This window comes from Mustela nivalis, assembly GCF_964662115.1.
Source record: "Mustela nivalis genome assembly, chromosome: 8".
Lineage (NCBI taxonomy): Eukaryota > Metazoa > Chordata > Mammalia > Carnivora > Mustelidae > Mustela > Mustela nivalis.
Window position 1 is genome coordinate 72784304 of NC_139027.1, and position 16785 is coordinate 72801088.

The 16785-nt window shown below is 37.8% G+C and overlaps 1 protein-coding gene across 2 annotated transcripts in view; it reads right to left on the reverse strand.

The window, feature by feature from the left end:
* The window catches only part of MSH2 (mutS homolog 2), a 76998-nt gene that overhangs the window by 4305 nt on the left and 55908 nt on the right, over positions 1 to 16785 (reverse strand). Inside the window, exons 9-14 of one of the 2 annotated variants that reach the window (XM_082746785.1) lie at positions 12597 to 12720; positions 10577 to 10727; positions 7139 to 7236; positions 3648 to 3893; positions 2431 to 2635; positions 876 to 1123 (exon numbers count right to left, since the gene is read on the reverse strand). In XM_082746785.1, the coding sequence (XP_082602911.1) occupies positions 876 to 1123; positions 2431 to 2635; positions 3648 to 3893; positions 7139 to 7236; positions 10577 to 10727; positions 12597 to 12720 (1072 nt within the window). Of the gene's footprint in view, positions 1 to 875; positions 1124 to 2430; positions 2636 to 3647; positions 6403 to 6614; positions 7237 to 10576; positions 10728 to 12596; positions 12721 to 16785 lie in introns of those variants that run through there. The other variant, XR_014315949.1, reaches the window with a different exon arrangement.

Here is a 16785-nt window from a genome sequence, read left to right on the forward strand (position 1 = left end):
TTCCAATGACTGGTGAAACGCTTAGGCAGCCAAAACTTTACAGCGCATTAATCTCATCAATTTGGTAAATCTCATTAGCTGCCAGACCCACAAAATGACACTTTTCTGAAAGGACAGAATGCCTACAAGTCATTCCCTATGTGAGAACTACTAACAATTTCAGGATCTGTGGAAACCCCATCTTTAAATGAACCTGTTTGTGGGGCAACTGGATAGCTCAGTGGGTTAAAGCCTCTGCCTTTGGCTCATAAAACCTTTAAAAAAATAAATAAATGAACCTGTTTGTGTAATACACCATTAAAATTCCAATGAAGTAATTATAATAAATGGTTCCTTAAACAGTAACAGCCGTCCTAGAACTTCAAAGCTTATTATTGTCACTATCTACTTTGACAAGAAATCAGGCTGCCATGGAGGTATAAAACCTTCTGTGGTAATGTTGAAGAGTATGAGTTATTCTTTGTATAACTGTCATCCTACTGTGAGACACAGAAATATAATGCACCTTGTCCTTGTACCCAGATTATGAATTAAGGACGCCTGGGAGTGGGTTATGCCTCTTCCTTTGGCTCAGGTCATGATCTCAGGGTCCTGGGATCAAGGCCAGCATCGGGCTCTCTGCTCAGCAGGGAGCCTGCTTCCCCCACCGCCCCCACTCCCACCCTACCGTCTGCCTTTCTGCCTACTTGTGATCTCTGTCAAATGAGTAAAATCAATCTTAAAAAAAATTTTTTTAATTAAAAAAAAAAAAAAGTAAATGTGTTCTGACAAACATGAATAATTCACTCAGAATAAGGCAATGATTCATGATGTCATGGGTGGAAATTTCCCACTGCCACACCTGAATTTACAGTATACTAATGGTATACACTCACCTTTCTTCACCTGATAAAGCATAGTTAAGGTTTCTTCAGTAGTTAGTGCTGTGACATGTAGATTATTAACAGTTGGTATGTGATTGGCCAAGGCAGTAAGTTCATGAAAATGTGTTGCAAACATGCAAAAAGCACCAATCTTTGTCGCAATGTACTCTGATATAGCCCATGCTAATCCAAATCCATCATATGTAGAGGTTCCTCTTCCCAATTCATCTATGATTATTAAAGAATCTTTGGTTGCAGACCTGAAACACACAATTACATGAAAATCGCCCATGATATAATATGTGACAATGAAAAAAAACGAAATTAAGACAATACAATGGGAAAGATGTGCCACAAAACCCAGATTATCTTCATATATAAAAAATTCAATAGTCATTTAAAAGAAGAAAATGGGCATGGTCATAAACAAGTGATGGAGAAATATTTTTTTGTAAAAATTACCAATCTCACAAATAATAATAAAAGAATTTCGAATCATTTATCATTCATTTATTGCCAATCAAACCAGCCCAGACTTTACGAATACCACATGAAGACAGGTCAAGGGTGTCATGTTAAGGACATGCAGCTGGTGGTCATGTAAACAGGCACGCTGGCTGCAGCCCTACCAATCAGGTATTAGCATTCTTCCTTTTCTCTTCTTTAAGTGAATGGAAGGAGGGGAATTTTTTTTCCCTCAATTAGAGAATGCAATAGTACTTTTTTTTTAAGTGGCTCCACACCCAGCATGGAGCCCAGTATGGGGCTTGAACTCATGACTATTAAGTCAAGACATGAGCTGAGATCAAGAGTTGCAAATTTATCTGACTGAGCCATCCAGGAGCCCCAAGAATGCAACAGTTCTTCATGTGCATATCATTCATTTATTTTCCTGTGAATTTCCACTGACATCTTTTGCTTATTTCTTTAAGTTATGAATATTAGCTTGCTGACCAATTACTATACCAACTCTTTGTACTGTTTCTGTACTTCCCCACAAACAAATAATGAGCAGTAATTTACTAGGGATCTACTATATGTGATGTGCTTTAGAAGACACCAAGAAATGAGAGGCATAGCTTCTCTGCCTTTAAAGAAGCACCTTAAAAGTGAAATAAGGAAAAGAGATTTCAGTAACCTCTAAAATAAAAACACAAATATATTACAGGCATGTCAAAGAGTTCAAAGAAATACCCATGACCTGAAGCTTAATTGACAAGAGAAGTCATCAGAGAAGTAGAATTTCTGTCACTAAGACCTTTAAAGACTGGAAAGGACACGGGTAAACATTCCAGATATTGTGAACAGTTTAAGCAAGAACATGGCAGTGGTGGGGGTTATAAGGTGAAAAACTACCAGAAACCTTAAGATAAATGAAAAATCAAAGTTTTCCTCGACTATTATGAATTACTCTTTTAGGACAATATGAAGTGTATAAAGTTCACAAGAAAACTATTAAACTGGATCTGGAACTATTAAACTGATGTTTTATATATGAATCTCTAAATGTACTTTACAGGACAGGGATATTCATTTCCATTTTGAGGGGACTGGGAAAATCACTCACCTGAGAATAGAAGCAGTTTCTAGCATTTCAGCCATGAATGTGGAGACTCCTTTCAACTGACTGTCGCCAGCCCCTACGCGGGCCAGGATGCAGTCCACAATGGTTATTTCCGCTGACTCACATGGCACAAAACACCCAATCTGGGCCATGAGAACTACTACCCCAGTTTGGCGAATATAAGTGGATTTACCTCCCATATTGGGGCCTTTAAAATAAATTACATCAAAAAGCAAGATTATTAATTTATTCCTGCCACTAATTGCACATTTGTGACTAATCACCTGGTTGCATGGATATGGCATAGAAGCAGCAGAACCATCAACTGCCAGAGTAATGCTCTTTTTCCTTCACACAAACTTACACTGCACTCTTCATTGAAAGGACTATGAAAAATATACCTTACCTGTAATTTGCCTATAAGAACTACAGATTTTCCCACAGCTCATACAGCTGCCGGCAGGGTAATTTTACGTCATCCAGAAAACAGTACACACCTAACTGATTAACTAAACACTGTAAATCATTAATAAACGAGGCTATTAGTGAATGAGTTAGTACGGTCTAATCCTTCAAATCACTTAAACTCCATACTAAAGCCCTAAGACACAACCTTACTTAACGCTGCTATGAACAACATGAAAATCCATTTGGGGAACTAGAATATTATCACTGTTTCCCAAATACATTTGCCCAAAGAGTACCCCCTCCATTTTTGTTGTCTAGAATCTGGTTAACATCTAAAAATACTTCAGCTTGAGACATGCTGCATTAGTCTATGAGCAAACTTTTTTCAAATTTCACAGAAATACAGTCCCATGTCTTTAAAAGAATTGCTACCCTAAGCTGAGGTCATTCCAGCAATCAGTTTTGCTTCACCTTCAATGACCTCACTATTGAAAGGTCTGGCTCAAAGGTAGGCTTTGAGGTTGAAGGGATGTTCACTTTTAAACGCACGAAACCTTTGGAACAGAAGTTTCATGTAAAGATGACATTTGCTCCTTAAGGCCTCCCCCTCCTTCTAAGTCTTCCCTCTAACCCAAAAGTGAACATATCAGTAACTAGGATGAATAACTCGTTCTTTTTATAACATCAAGAACTAGGATTTTCTTTATCAGTTTTAAGTAATTCCACTCCAACATAAAAAAATGGAATCATTACCCCCCAAAAAGCCCATAAATTACCATAAATTAGGTGTGTTTTTTTTTTTTTTTTTTTACCAGTAATGATGTGGAACATCTGTTTATCTTTTTCAAAGTGAACATCATTAGGTATAAATGCAACTTCATCCTGAACTTCAACACAAGCATGTCTGGACGCTTTCAGTGTAATTCTTCCTTGTCCTTTTTCCAAAATGACCGGACGTACATAGGGAACAGGTGCTCCATTTGACACGTGAGCAAAGCTGACAACAGCATCTAGCTGAGCTAACACATCATTGAGTGTCTGCATTGGTTCTACGTATCCTGTATAAAAACAGAAAATGTGCCAAGGAATACTGAACAAAGAAAATACATATAAGCAGTTATAGAAATAAATTTAACTTCCCTATTTGGGAATTTAAAATCCATTTTCTAATTTATTACTTTTCAAAAAATTAACAGAAGTTTGCCATAACCAAAATTGAACACCTAAAGCCTTACCAGAAAGTTAAAAAATGTATTACATCTTCCTCTACTATGAATAGATTTCAAAAATAGAAAGAGTATGATGTCCTCTCTTACCAAAATTCATTAAAACAGAAAACACACAGCTGCTTATCAGAAGATACATGTAAACACCAGGTTGTAACAAAATAATGTCACTATCAAGGCCTGTGCCTGTATAAACCTGACCATACGAGTTGTTTACTTGAGCTTTTTTCCCCCCAATCAGTACCACATGCAGTTTAATTTTAGCAAAATTTAGATGCATAATTGTCACTTAAAATACTTCCAGTGAGATTCTACTCTTCTAGAACATTAAAACTAAAAGCTATTATGTATACTAAAAAGCCCCTGATATGTGGCAGGCAATTCAGTCAAAATTTATAGAATAGATTCTAAAATTTTAATAGCTTAGAGGGGTTAGTGAAACATCCCATATGTTATGTAGAACTATCACACAGGCATCAATGTGTCAAAAGCTTTAAAGGACATTCATGAGAATACTGTGTTATTTTAGAAAAAAAAGTGAAGAGTTTAATCAAATGGCAGCAAACAGGATTCATCTTTGATTCCCCTGCTCCCCATAAAAGTGATACAATGTTTTACAAATAAAAATTAACTTATGAATGGCTGAATACAAGTAATTCTCTTACTGTTTCACCACTTCCAATTTATTCCTGTTTTATCTAACAGGTATTCTTTTTAAAAGAAAAAAAAAAAAGGAAAAGAATGGTTCACATAACCCTTTCATGTAGGAACAAGAATCTGCAAGAATTAAACATTAACAGAGTACTTAACTGTAACTACTTTAAAAAAAGGAAACTGAAGCCTCTTAAGGTATTTCTTATCACCTGGCTCTTAACAGCATCACCTATTCTGGTTTAATAGCAAGATAAAGAACCACAGAAATGACCCATTATATTTTTAAATACAGATAACGTGTATATTAGACCAAGAAAAGGTTTCATTTAAATTCAAGGTAACTCTAGGGGCATCTGGGTGGCTCAGTTATGTTATGCTCCGATCATTTGGCTCAGGTCATGATCCTGGGGTCTTAGGGCAGGGCCCCACACTGGGCTCCCTGCTCAGTGGGGAGTCTACTCCCTCTCTCTCAGCCCCTCTTCCCTGCTTGTGCTCTATTATTCTCGCTCCAAATAAACAAATAAAACTAAAATAAATAAATAAATAAACGAATAAAGTCAAGGTAACTCTAAATACAAAACACCCTCCATTTAAATGTTTGAAGCTAGCACCTTTTTTAACCTAGAAGATGCTTGATGAATCTGAGTTGATACTATTTCTTTTTGAGGAAGACTCCCAGTTTGAATATATAGTATTTACAGGGTCCTTAAAAATGCAATCTAGGCATTTTCAACTATAGTTATCTGATACCACCAAGCAAAACACAGAATATTTACAAAACTCATTCACCTCAACACTAATACATAAAGTGTATTAAAAACCCTTTTGGGGTGCCTGAGTGGCTCAGCTGAGCATCAGATGAGCACCTGCCTTTGGCTTGGGTCAAGATCTCAGGGTCCTGAGATGGAGCCCCCCATCAGGCTCCCTGCTCAGTGGAGAGTCTGCTTTTCCCTCTCCCTATCCCACTCACGTTCTCACAAATAAATAAAAAAACAAAACAAAACAAAACAAAACACCAACCTTTAAATTTTATGTTTATTTTACTATAAAATTCGTAATAGTAAAATTATTAACTCACAGAATTATACAAGCACATAGTTTTTAAATGCATGAATACCTTGGAAATGAGGACATCCTCCTACTTACTCACAATACACACCCCAAGAAATAGGATACCAATATTATGTTATGTCTTAGCAAATTTCACCAATTTGTCCTGAGTGTCCCTGATAGCTCTCTCCCACCCCCAACTCCTAGACCTGGATCCATTCAGGACCATCTGCTGATCTGCTCGTTGCGTCCCTTAAGTCTCCTATGATCTAGAACAGATCACGGCCATTCCGTTTTTGCTACCATGACACAGACATTTTTAAAGAGTACAAGCCTTAAAAAGAATGTCCCACAATCTAAATTTATCTCCCTTTCCTTTCTTGTTAACAATCAGGTTAAACATTTTTGTCAAGAATACCACATGGACAATACTGTGTTCTTCCCTCTACATCACATCAAGATGCACATAAAAGTCATTTGTTCTATTACTGATTATGCCACTTTTGATCACTTGGTTGAAGTAGTTCGTTGGTGTATTTTTGGAAGGCACAATAAAAGTTATAGTCAATATACAAGTGATGACAGGCAAAACCTTCCAGTTTAACACATCAGCCCCACCTTGTGCTAAACATACATTCTGGGGTGCCTGGGTGGCTCAGTGGGTTAAGCCGCTGCCTTCGGCTCAGGTCATGATCTCAGGGTCCTGGGATCGAGTCCCACATCGGGCTCTCTGCTCAGCAGGGAGCCTGCTTACTCCTCTCTCTCTACCTGCCTCTCTGCCTGCTTGTAATCTCTCTCTGTCAAATAAATAATAAATAAAATCTTTAAAAAAAAAAAAAATAAACATACATTCTGTATCAAGGGCAACACCACAGTGGTAAGCGATGCAATCAGTGTCCTCCACTCAAACAGTGTCCTCCAGAAGGAAGTCTAAAAATCTACAAAATGACATATACAACTCGAAAAGGCTTGCTTCATGTATCATGTATCACTTCCTATTTGTTTTTTAGTGATATTTATTTCCAAAACTTAGAGCATGAGCCCCAAAATAATCTAAAATTATTAGTGCCTTCAGTCCTTGGAGTCTCTTTTCCTTGTTACAACTACAATAAATTTTGTGCTTTTATACGGGTCTGTTTCTCAGGGTATTCCCACTCAGCCTGCACTAGCTTATCTTTCTGTGTAAGAGTTATTTCCAGTTACTCTTCCCACCACAATACCACACACATTATTTTATAGGTAGCCTAACATAATAAACAGTGTGTTAACATCTTTTTTTTAAAAAACCACTCTTGAAACATACCGGTATCTTTTCTATTACTAAAAACCAGGTTATATTAATAACATTTGATGCACTGGTTCTGTTAATTTACCTGAAGAAATATTGACAATTTCTTTAACAATGGCATCCTGGGCTTCCTCGTACTCAGTTTTATTTTTGGTATACTCTTCATTGAGAGAAGTCAGTTTACTGCAAGTCAAGATAATCACATTATTAAAAATATCAAAACATCTACTGAAGTAATATGTTCTACATAAAATATATCCAGAGCATCTATCCTATAAAGCACCAAAACAATAATTAAAGTGAAAATGTGAGTAGAAAATGGGCAACTCATTAGGGGCAGATGTGGATGGAATTCAGTGTATTAACATTTATGCTGTCTGAAAGAGCCTATTGGCACCAATTCTTGCTGTAACATTTATTCCCAAGTATTGATCTGACCTTTTCTAAAATATTTAAATGGAATTAAGTCTTCATCCTCATTTCAAATAGAGACCATCTTACCCCCCACTTTTTTTTTTTTTTTAAAGATTTTATTTGTCAGAAAGACAGAGAGAGAGAACAAGCAGAGGGAACGGCAGGCAAAGGGAGAAGCAGGCTCCCCGTTGAGCAGAGAGTCCAATGGAGGGCCCAATCCCAGGACCCTGGGATCATGACCCAAGCCAAAGGCAGATGCTTAACCAACTGAGCCACCCAGGGGTCCCCATCCCCCGTTTCCAAATTTATACACAGACCACAGTTTCTCTCGTTATTGTAGTATATAGCTGCTTTTGATACTGAAGGCTGTCGAAGTTAAGAAAATGTTTTGAAAACCAAATCTTACTGAGTAAAGAAAAAAATGAAAACTATAGGTTGAAATAAAAAAATGAGGAAGGGGGCACCTGGGTGGCTCAGTGGGTTGGGCCTCTGCCTTCGGCTTGGGTCATGATCTCAGGGTCCTGGGATTGAGGCCCGCATCGAGCTTCTCTGCTCAGTGGGGAGCCTGCTTCCCCCTGCCTCTCTACCTACTTGTGATCTCTGTCAAATACATAAATAAAATCTTTAAAAAAAAAATGAGGAAGGATAAGAATAAAGTAAAGGAAAAATATTCACGGATTCCAAAGGAAGGGAATGAAATAAAAAATAAAAAGACAAGATGGGGGCACAGAGAAGAGATGCATTCATTCTATAGGGGAAGGCACTGACCAAGGCAACAACTGTAAACTTAATGTATTGGCTGATGGCATAACACATATATTACAGCTCAGGAACAGTGCATGGGCAAGAAGCAGCAACAGAAACAGCAGCAAGGACTACTAGCAAACAGGCAAAAAGAAGGAATTAAAGGAAGTCAAGCAAGAGACAAAGACATTGTAAAATGTGAGGAAAGAGCTAACAAGAGATGAAAGTCGATGGGAGGGGACCAGACCCTGCAGGTTACAATAAAGACTGCAGACTTTTCTGGATGACAGACACCGGCAGTTTTAAAGAAGGAAAATATTACGATCAAAGAATCAGATACATAGCAAGGATTCAATTTGCAGACAAAAATGAATTAATAAATGAATCTTCTTCAACTTTTAGATTAAATGTGGTCATTCAGCTCAATCTCATTTACTTATAACTAACCCATGATACTTCAAAGATGGTTATAATACCCTAAAAGTTCTGTTTCAGCTAAGCCATTACTGAATATAGTTTGAACAGGGATATAGTTTGCTAGAAAGACAACTACTACTAAGTTGGGCAATAGGAGATCTAGCTATGAGTATCAAATGTTACTAGTTATGTAATCCTGGGGAAGGGGGAGTTTCAGCCTCTTCATCTAAATAATGAGAAATAAACCTATTTATCTCAGAATTGTTACGAAAAACAAAGCAAACATTGTTTTCATTCGTGGGGGGTCTGAACACCTAGAAATTAATGACTGCACATAATAAACAAAATACTCGCTGAATAAATGGATAAAAGGGGATCATATACACAAAACTACCGGTAAAGTACTGGGTATATTCAGGATGGGTGGATGTAAGGCCTCCCATAAATTCTAACAGAGTACAGAAGGAAAAAGATTAATGTCCTCACCCCACATCATAGAACATTATTTCAAAATAATTCTTCTTTCACCTATAAATAATTTATTTAAGAAACTTTCTAACATCAGTGAAGGAAAAGAAAAGCTTGTAAAATCTTTTTCAATATGAAACAGGATTTTGAAAAAGCAATAATCTAGTAAGTGGCCTCACTAAAGCTGGTAGGCATCTCCCTATCCTAATTTATATATCCAACTGATACATCAAAATTTTTTAAATTGATAAATGGTATCAAAGCCTTCTTAGAAAAAGCAAATGTGAAAATAATTATAAACCAGAGATACGATGGGGAACTAATGTTAATAGATATGGAAATGTAATATAAACTAATATAATCTCATATTGACAAAAGAATGGTGAGACACATACGTGAAAAAATCTTTTTTTATATATTTTTAAAGGGTTTTATTTATATTTGATAGAAAGAAAGCACACACAAGCAAGGGGAGTGGCAGGCAGAGGGAGAAGCAGGCTCCCCACTGAACAAGGAGCTCGACGCAGGACTTGATCCCAGCACCCTGGGATCATGACCTGAGCCGAACGCAGACAGCCAACTGGGCTCCCAGGTACCTAAGAACAATCTTTCTTTTTAATTTTTTAAAAAATTTATTTGAGAGAGTGAGTGGGGAGGGGAAGAGGAGGAGAGAGAGAGAATATCAAGCAGACTCCCTGCTGAGTGGGAATCCTGACTGGGGGCTTGATCTCATGACCCTGGGATCATGATCTGAAAATCAAGATCATGATCCCAAAATCAAGAGCAAGACACTCATCCCCTGAGTCACTCAGGCACCTGGTGAAAGAACAGGTTTTTGTTTTTTTAAGATGAGAGACAGACAGTAAGCAGGAGAAAGCACAAGCTGGAGAAGTGGCAGAGAGAGAGGCAGAAGCAGACTCCCTGCTGAACAGACAGAGCCTGACTCAATCCCAGGATCCCGTGATCATGAAATGAGTAGAAGGCAGCTGCTTAACCGATTGAGCCACCCAAGTGCCCCATGAAAGAACAATCTTAAAAACAGACTGAAAGGGGGCACCTGGATGGCTCAGTCTGTTAAGCATCTGCCTTCAGGTCAGGTCCTTGGATCCCAGAATCCTGGGATCAAGGTCCCATGTCAGGCTCCCTGCTTAATGGGGAGCCTGCTTCTCCCTCTCCACACTCACCCCGCTGTTTGTGCTCTTAAATAAATAAAACCTATAAAGATAAAACAAACAAACAAATAAAAAAAGACCCAAACTGTCCCTTCAGTCAATGACGAAAAGAGGAGTTATTTATAACAAGGTGTGTTGGAACATGTGATGAGGCTCTTAGAAGAAAATAAAGTTTCATTCTCACCTGATACCTCCTATCAATAAGTAAGGTAAAACTTCCTTAACATAAAACATTCATGTCTCATCAGAGAATCATTTAGTTCCATGGACCTACTGAAGGTTTAACAAAATAATGTAGGCATACAAACCTGTTGGTAAATTTAACACCATTCTTCTGAATGTCCACCGTACTGAAGTTTTTATTATTACGAAGGACTTTTTCTTCCTTACATGTTACGCGAAAGTAATAACCAAACTGTGCATTGGAATCCAATTTAATCTGTTTGCCAGGATCCAAACCTTCATTATATGGAAATAAAGACAAAGCATGTCATGGATGCCTACAGCCATCTTTCAATGTAAATGTTTAAAATAATTAACTCTTACTATAAGACAGCACAGTGGAAATTACTATGATGACCTAACGGTGAACTATTCAAACTTTACTTCACTTAAAAACTACATGAACGAAGGCTATCTATAAAATCCTTGAACTCTGTATTAATGGTAGCTTCTGACGTGCAAGTGCTTTCTGGATACGGCCATCCCAAGGCTACAGAGCACCGCAGTAGGCTATGTCCAGAGCGTTCACACCATACGGCCCCTAACCCTGAGGAGCTCTGCACCACGGTTCTTTACTTCACTGAAGCATTTCTCTGGAGCTAACACAGAGTAGGATTAAAATAAACACACTTTCCAAACAAAAACTTAAGTCTCTCACAATGGAACTCTGTAAAACAAGGACACACAGTTTCTGTTAAATGTAGGAAATTTCACAAAAAATGAGCAATGATCGATCACCTGGATTTTATTCACCTAAGATTTTTGAGTTTTTCTAAGTCTGTCCCCACCCTCTCATTCATCAATGTGATCTTTAGAGTACAAATCAGAAGAGAGAGACCATATTTACAAATTTAATTGCTAAAGCATGGCTATCAAATATTAGTAGTAGCCAGCAACTAAAGACAGACTTCTCTGGGCTAAGGAGAGAAGAGGTCATAGAAAAAACGTAGAAAGAGTTATGAAATGAGAAGAGTAAAGAAAGGCAAAGATTCTTTACCTGGTTAGTCCATATATGGATTCTCCATGGTAACTATATGCAAAATTTTTTGTATATGTAGGTATGGACATATTTCTGGGAAGAGGATTCATCAGATTCTCCAGAAATTTATTAAGAATTACTGCCTAAGGGTTCTACTAATATGCTAAGCTATATTTATTCATTCAACATATGTATGAGAGATGCTCAAACAAAAAGGTTCATAAATTCAGAACAAATTAGTGTGAATAATGTGAGACTAACTGGGGAATTAATAATCTAGTATGGGGAACTTGGGCTGCTCAGTTGGTTTAACATCAGACTCTGGATTTTGGCTCAAGTCATGATCTCAGGGTCCTGAGATCAAGCCCCATCCTAGGCTCTACACTGGGTGAGAAGGAGCCTGCTTAAGATTTTTTCTCTCCTGGGGCGCCTGGGTGGCTCAGTGGGTTAAGGACTCTGCCTTCGGCTCGGGTCGTGGTCTCCCCGTCCTGGGATCAAGCCCCACATCGGGCTCTTTGCTCCGCAGGGAGCCTGCTTTCCCTCTCTGCCTGCTTCTCTGCCTACTTGTGATCTCTTGTTCTCTGTTAAATAAATAAATAAATAAATAAATAAAATATTAAAAAAAAAAAAAAAGATTTTCTCTCTCCTTCTCCCTCTTTCCCTCCCTGAAGTTCCACATACGTTCTCTCTCTCAAAACAAAACAAAAACTGGTATGGAAGGCAGACATTTAAAAAAAGCTGATGTTACTGACATGCTTGCGAATACCAAAGCCAAATCAATGAACTAATAGAATGACGGTTACAGAGGAAGTGATGTTTAATACAGATCCTTTTTCAAGGAAATGATGCAAGGGCCTCTTGGTTGATTTGTCTGGCAGGAACGTGGGATTATCCTGGGGTTGGAAAGTTACTGAGAGACAAATCTCTCACTAGGTGAGGCTCTAAATGCAAAGCATCCTGTATCTCAACTTCTAAGTATCTATAATTTTATTCTGTTGAAGGCAGGCCTGGCACTTTAAGCAAGAAGTGGCATGATCCACTATGTCTTCTAGGCAAGTAATTCTGGCACAAGTGGGGACACTATATAGACAAAAGAATTATTCAAACCACCAATGAGGCCTTCTTACCTAGATCTCTCGCTGCACTTACTAATGTTGACTGCATCTTCTTTTCCAAGTCATCCATTATTTCTCTTAATTCACTCAGATTGGGATCAAATGAAGGTTTCACAAGGAATTCATGGTTTTCCACCTACAGACAGAACAAAGAATAGCTAAATTTTACAAATGATGTGTAAAGATGGAATAACATTGTGTTTTCTTTTCCTTCATTTTGTGTTTTCTTTTCCTTCATTTAAATTTCACTTGTATTTTGAGTTAAACTTATGTTTTAACTTACTCTGCCACTAAGGAGTTCCCATTTATTAGATGCAAAATTCTGTTTATAAGGAGCTTAGAGCTCTAGACACCCAAAAATTACTTAGATGAAAACGATGCAGAGCTTATGTCACTAGTAGTATTCAGTATTTTTATTTACATTTCCCCCTAAACAATGTTTAATATGTTCTTCCTGAACATTACTAAAGAATGTTCAATGTTCATAGCCTATAACAGAATGTGTAGTTTTTACCTAAACCAAGGATCCATCTTAGGAACCTCAAAATTAAAAATAATTAATTAATTAATTAAAAAGCTACAGAATTTCATTTATTCAAACTTAAAGTTGATCAAAATCTTTCAGGATAGTGGTGGGGGGCGCCTGGTTAGTTCAGTCATTTGAGTGTCTGACTCCTGATTTCGGCTCAGGTCACGATCGCAGGATCCTGGGATCAAGTCTGGCGGTAGGGTCTGTGCTCACAATGAAGTCTGCTTGGGATTCTCTCTCTCCACCTCCGTCTGCCCCTCCTCCTGTTCCTGCTCTCTGGCTTGTTCTAAAATAAATAAAATCTTAAAAAATAATCTCTCTTAAAGGCTTTATTTCCCTAAATTCCTCTAAGAGTCATCAAAAAATCATAATGAAAGATTTCATTTACAATGGTAAATGTACACACAAAATATTTAGATATTTAGAATATCTTTTTTTTTAAAGATTTTATTTCTTTATTTGAGAGAGAGAGACACACACACACACACAGAGCTTGAGCAGGGGAGAGGAGGCAGAGGAAGAGGGAGAGGGAGAAGCAGACTCCCTGCTCAGCGGGGATCCTAATGCGGGGCTCCATTCCAGAACCCTGGGATCATGACCTGGGCCGAAAGGAGATGCTTAACTGGCTGAGCCATCCAGATGCCCCTAGAAACAAAGTCTCAACTATTTAGGACTTTGTTTTTTCAAGACAGATAGATTAGAGAGAGAGACAGACAGAGAGCATGAGTGCGAGTGCACAGGCAGGCAGAGTGGCAGATAGAGGGAGAGGGAGAAGCAGGCTCCCCGCTGAACAAGGAATCTGGTATGGAACTCGATCCCAGGACCCCAGGATCATGACCTGAGCCGAAGGCAGACACTTAATCGACTGAGTCATCCAGGTACCCCAACTACTTAGGACTTTTATTAAAAATAACTGCTTACTGCAATATTGAAAACAACTGGTAAGCAAAAAGGTAAACTACGAAAAAAGAAAACCAAACCCAATATTAACATCTACTCATTCCTAAGAGATGGTCCAACAGGAATCCCCTTTTTGAAATAAAACAAAACTTAGACAAAATTAGGAAAGAATACCTTTTAAAAAAGAACGAAGCATATCCTTACAGACACTAAGAACTATTAAAAAGAATTGGGGGGGGGGGACAAATAAAAATTATTAAAAAAAAAAAAAGAATTAGGGGAGGGAAGCCCGAATGTCCCAAAGCAACCAACTCTTATCTCAGGGATTAAGTTAAAGCTCCACAGTTGGGTGTGGAGCCCATTTGAAAACAGAACAAAATAAAACAAACAAACAAACAAAAACCTACTAAAAATAATTATGTAGAAAAGCACAATATAAGAGAGTCAGTTGTCTAAGGGAGATTTTTAAAAAACTTTATAAATGGGATTAATAAGATCTCTTGCCAATTTCTCCCCACTTATTCAGAGCACACCTTCTTCACATACCAAACCCAAGAATAAATCATTAAAATTACAAAAAGTCAGCAAGAAAACAAAGAATAAAACATTTATCAAATAACTTTCTAAATTTAAACCGACAAGAGATTTATCATACTAAAATACAAATTTTTGAATAAACCTAACTGAAAAAAATACAAAAAGATCTGTAGAAGTAGCTATACAAAATGTAAAAATGGAAAGATCAACTTTTCTTTATAAAGGAACTTGGTCTGCAAGTATCTGAAAAATATCAAGGTCCTTAAATAGACCAATATAAAAACACACAATTCAAAGAGAAAGTAAGTAGTAAACTAACCCACAGGAAAATGTTAAAACTCAATGATAAAAGATATGAATATTTAAGTAACTTAAGATACTATTCTACAGCTATTTTTTTTTTTTTTAAAGGAAAAGAAATCCTACCACCAGATACTAATGAGGCTACAGTGAAATTAGTATACTCATTCACTTCCGGTGAGAATCTAAGTTGTTATAACCTTAAAAAAAAGGCGGTATGAGACAAGATTCAGAGATATTTGTTATACTCTTTGACACAGCAATTTTACTCCCAGGAATTCAACCTCAGGAATAATGCAACAGATGCAAAACAACAAGGGATGAATAAGGTCTCTGTAGATTTATCTGTTAACAGCAAAACCCATAAATGATAAACATTTGCACAATGATACATCATTAATATTACACATTTGATTCAAACAGGCAGTGAAGATGATGTAGAAAAAAACCTTAAGACTTACAATAATTTCAAGGAAAAATAATGCTACACTGGTGGGCTAATACTGCTGAAGAATTTGCCTCTTCCAGTGAACTTAAGAGAGGCAGAGCCATGTCAAGCTCCTAGCCTTGCCCCATCTTCCAGAAGTCTTCTGGTGAACTGACAAAACCCTGAGAATACTCACTAATAATCTAAATCTGGAGAAGAAAGCAGAACTGGTATCCCTCCATTTTCCATTCTCAGGAGGGGGAATGACCTCTAGTTGTCTGTCCAACAACATCAACCACCTATCACCAGAAACACACACACACACACTCATTACATCAGACTATACACAGGAGATGGAGAAAAAGAAATCCAGGCTTGGAACTCCAAAATGGGATAATGAAATTAAGAAACAAGATAAAAGAACAAAGAAAGGAAATTAGGTCATTTAAATAAGAATAAACACAATACACCAAAGAAGAGAAAAGATACAGCTGGATCAAATTACCTGTAGTACAAATACTAAATATTATAAGCAGTTTTTTCAAATAAATACACAGTTGAGTTAAAAAAAAAAAACAGAGCCCCTGCAAAGTAAAGGGTTGCCAGCATAAACCCAGGTTACAAGGACCATTTTTAATAGCCATCTGTAGGGGGCACATGGATGGTTCAGTAGGTTAAGCATCTGACTCCTGGTATTGGGTCCAGGTCAAGATCGCCATCAGGCCCCTTGCTTTGGGGCTCCCTGCTCAGCAGGGAGTCTACTTCTCTCCCTCCCTCTGCCCTTTCCTGCCCCTTGCTCGCATCCATTCTCTCAAATAAATAAATAAATAAATAAACAGACAAACAAACAAACCTAAAAAAAAAAAAAAAAAAAAAAAAATCCTCTATCAGGCTGAGCCCCTAAGAGAGGGAATAAAAAGACGAAATTTCCTCCCTGACAAAAAGTTGGTTTTCACTGGGGTTGGGATTTCAAATGTTTATTTTTGTTGGCAGTGGAAAAGCCTGCTGATTGTTGTCATGTCTACTATCCTCTCCTTCTACAGATAGATCTGACCACTTCTCACAGGATATGTAACTACTAAGAACAAAGACTCCATCTCCAGCATCCCTTGCAGCTAGGTGTGAGGACAGGACTAAATTCTGGCCAAGAGAACAATGAGCAGAAATGCTGTGTACCATTTCCATAATCTGCTCTCCTCTTTCCCTTTTGTCTTCTCCCGCTTGCTGCAATAAAGATAAGGTAGTAAGCTGATGTGTACCTTGTCAGGCAATACCCGAAGGGTTCTGTTCTGGAGCAAAAGAGGAGGCGGCAGATCACAGAGACAGCAAGGCTATCCTGACAGCCTCTGCCGCTTCGCTCACACTGCTCTGACAGAAAAGTAAGCCCATATTCTTGCTTATGCCACCATTATTTTATTTGGGGCTTCTTTTTCAGCAGCTAAATCTTTGCTCCAACAAGTCAAAAAAGCTCCAGGCTGAGAAATTAAAAGTGTTCCTGGCTTATGGGG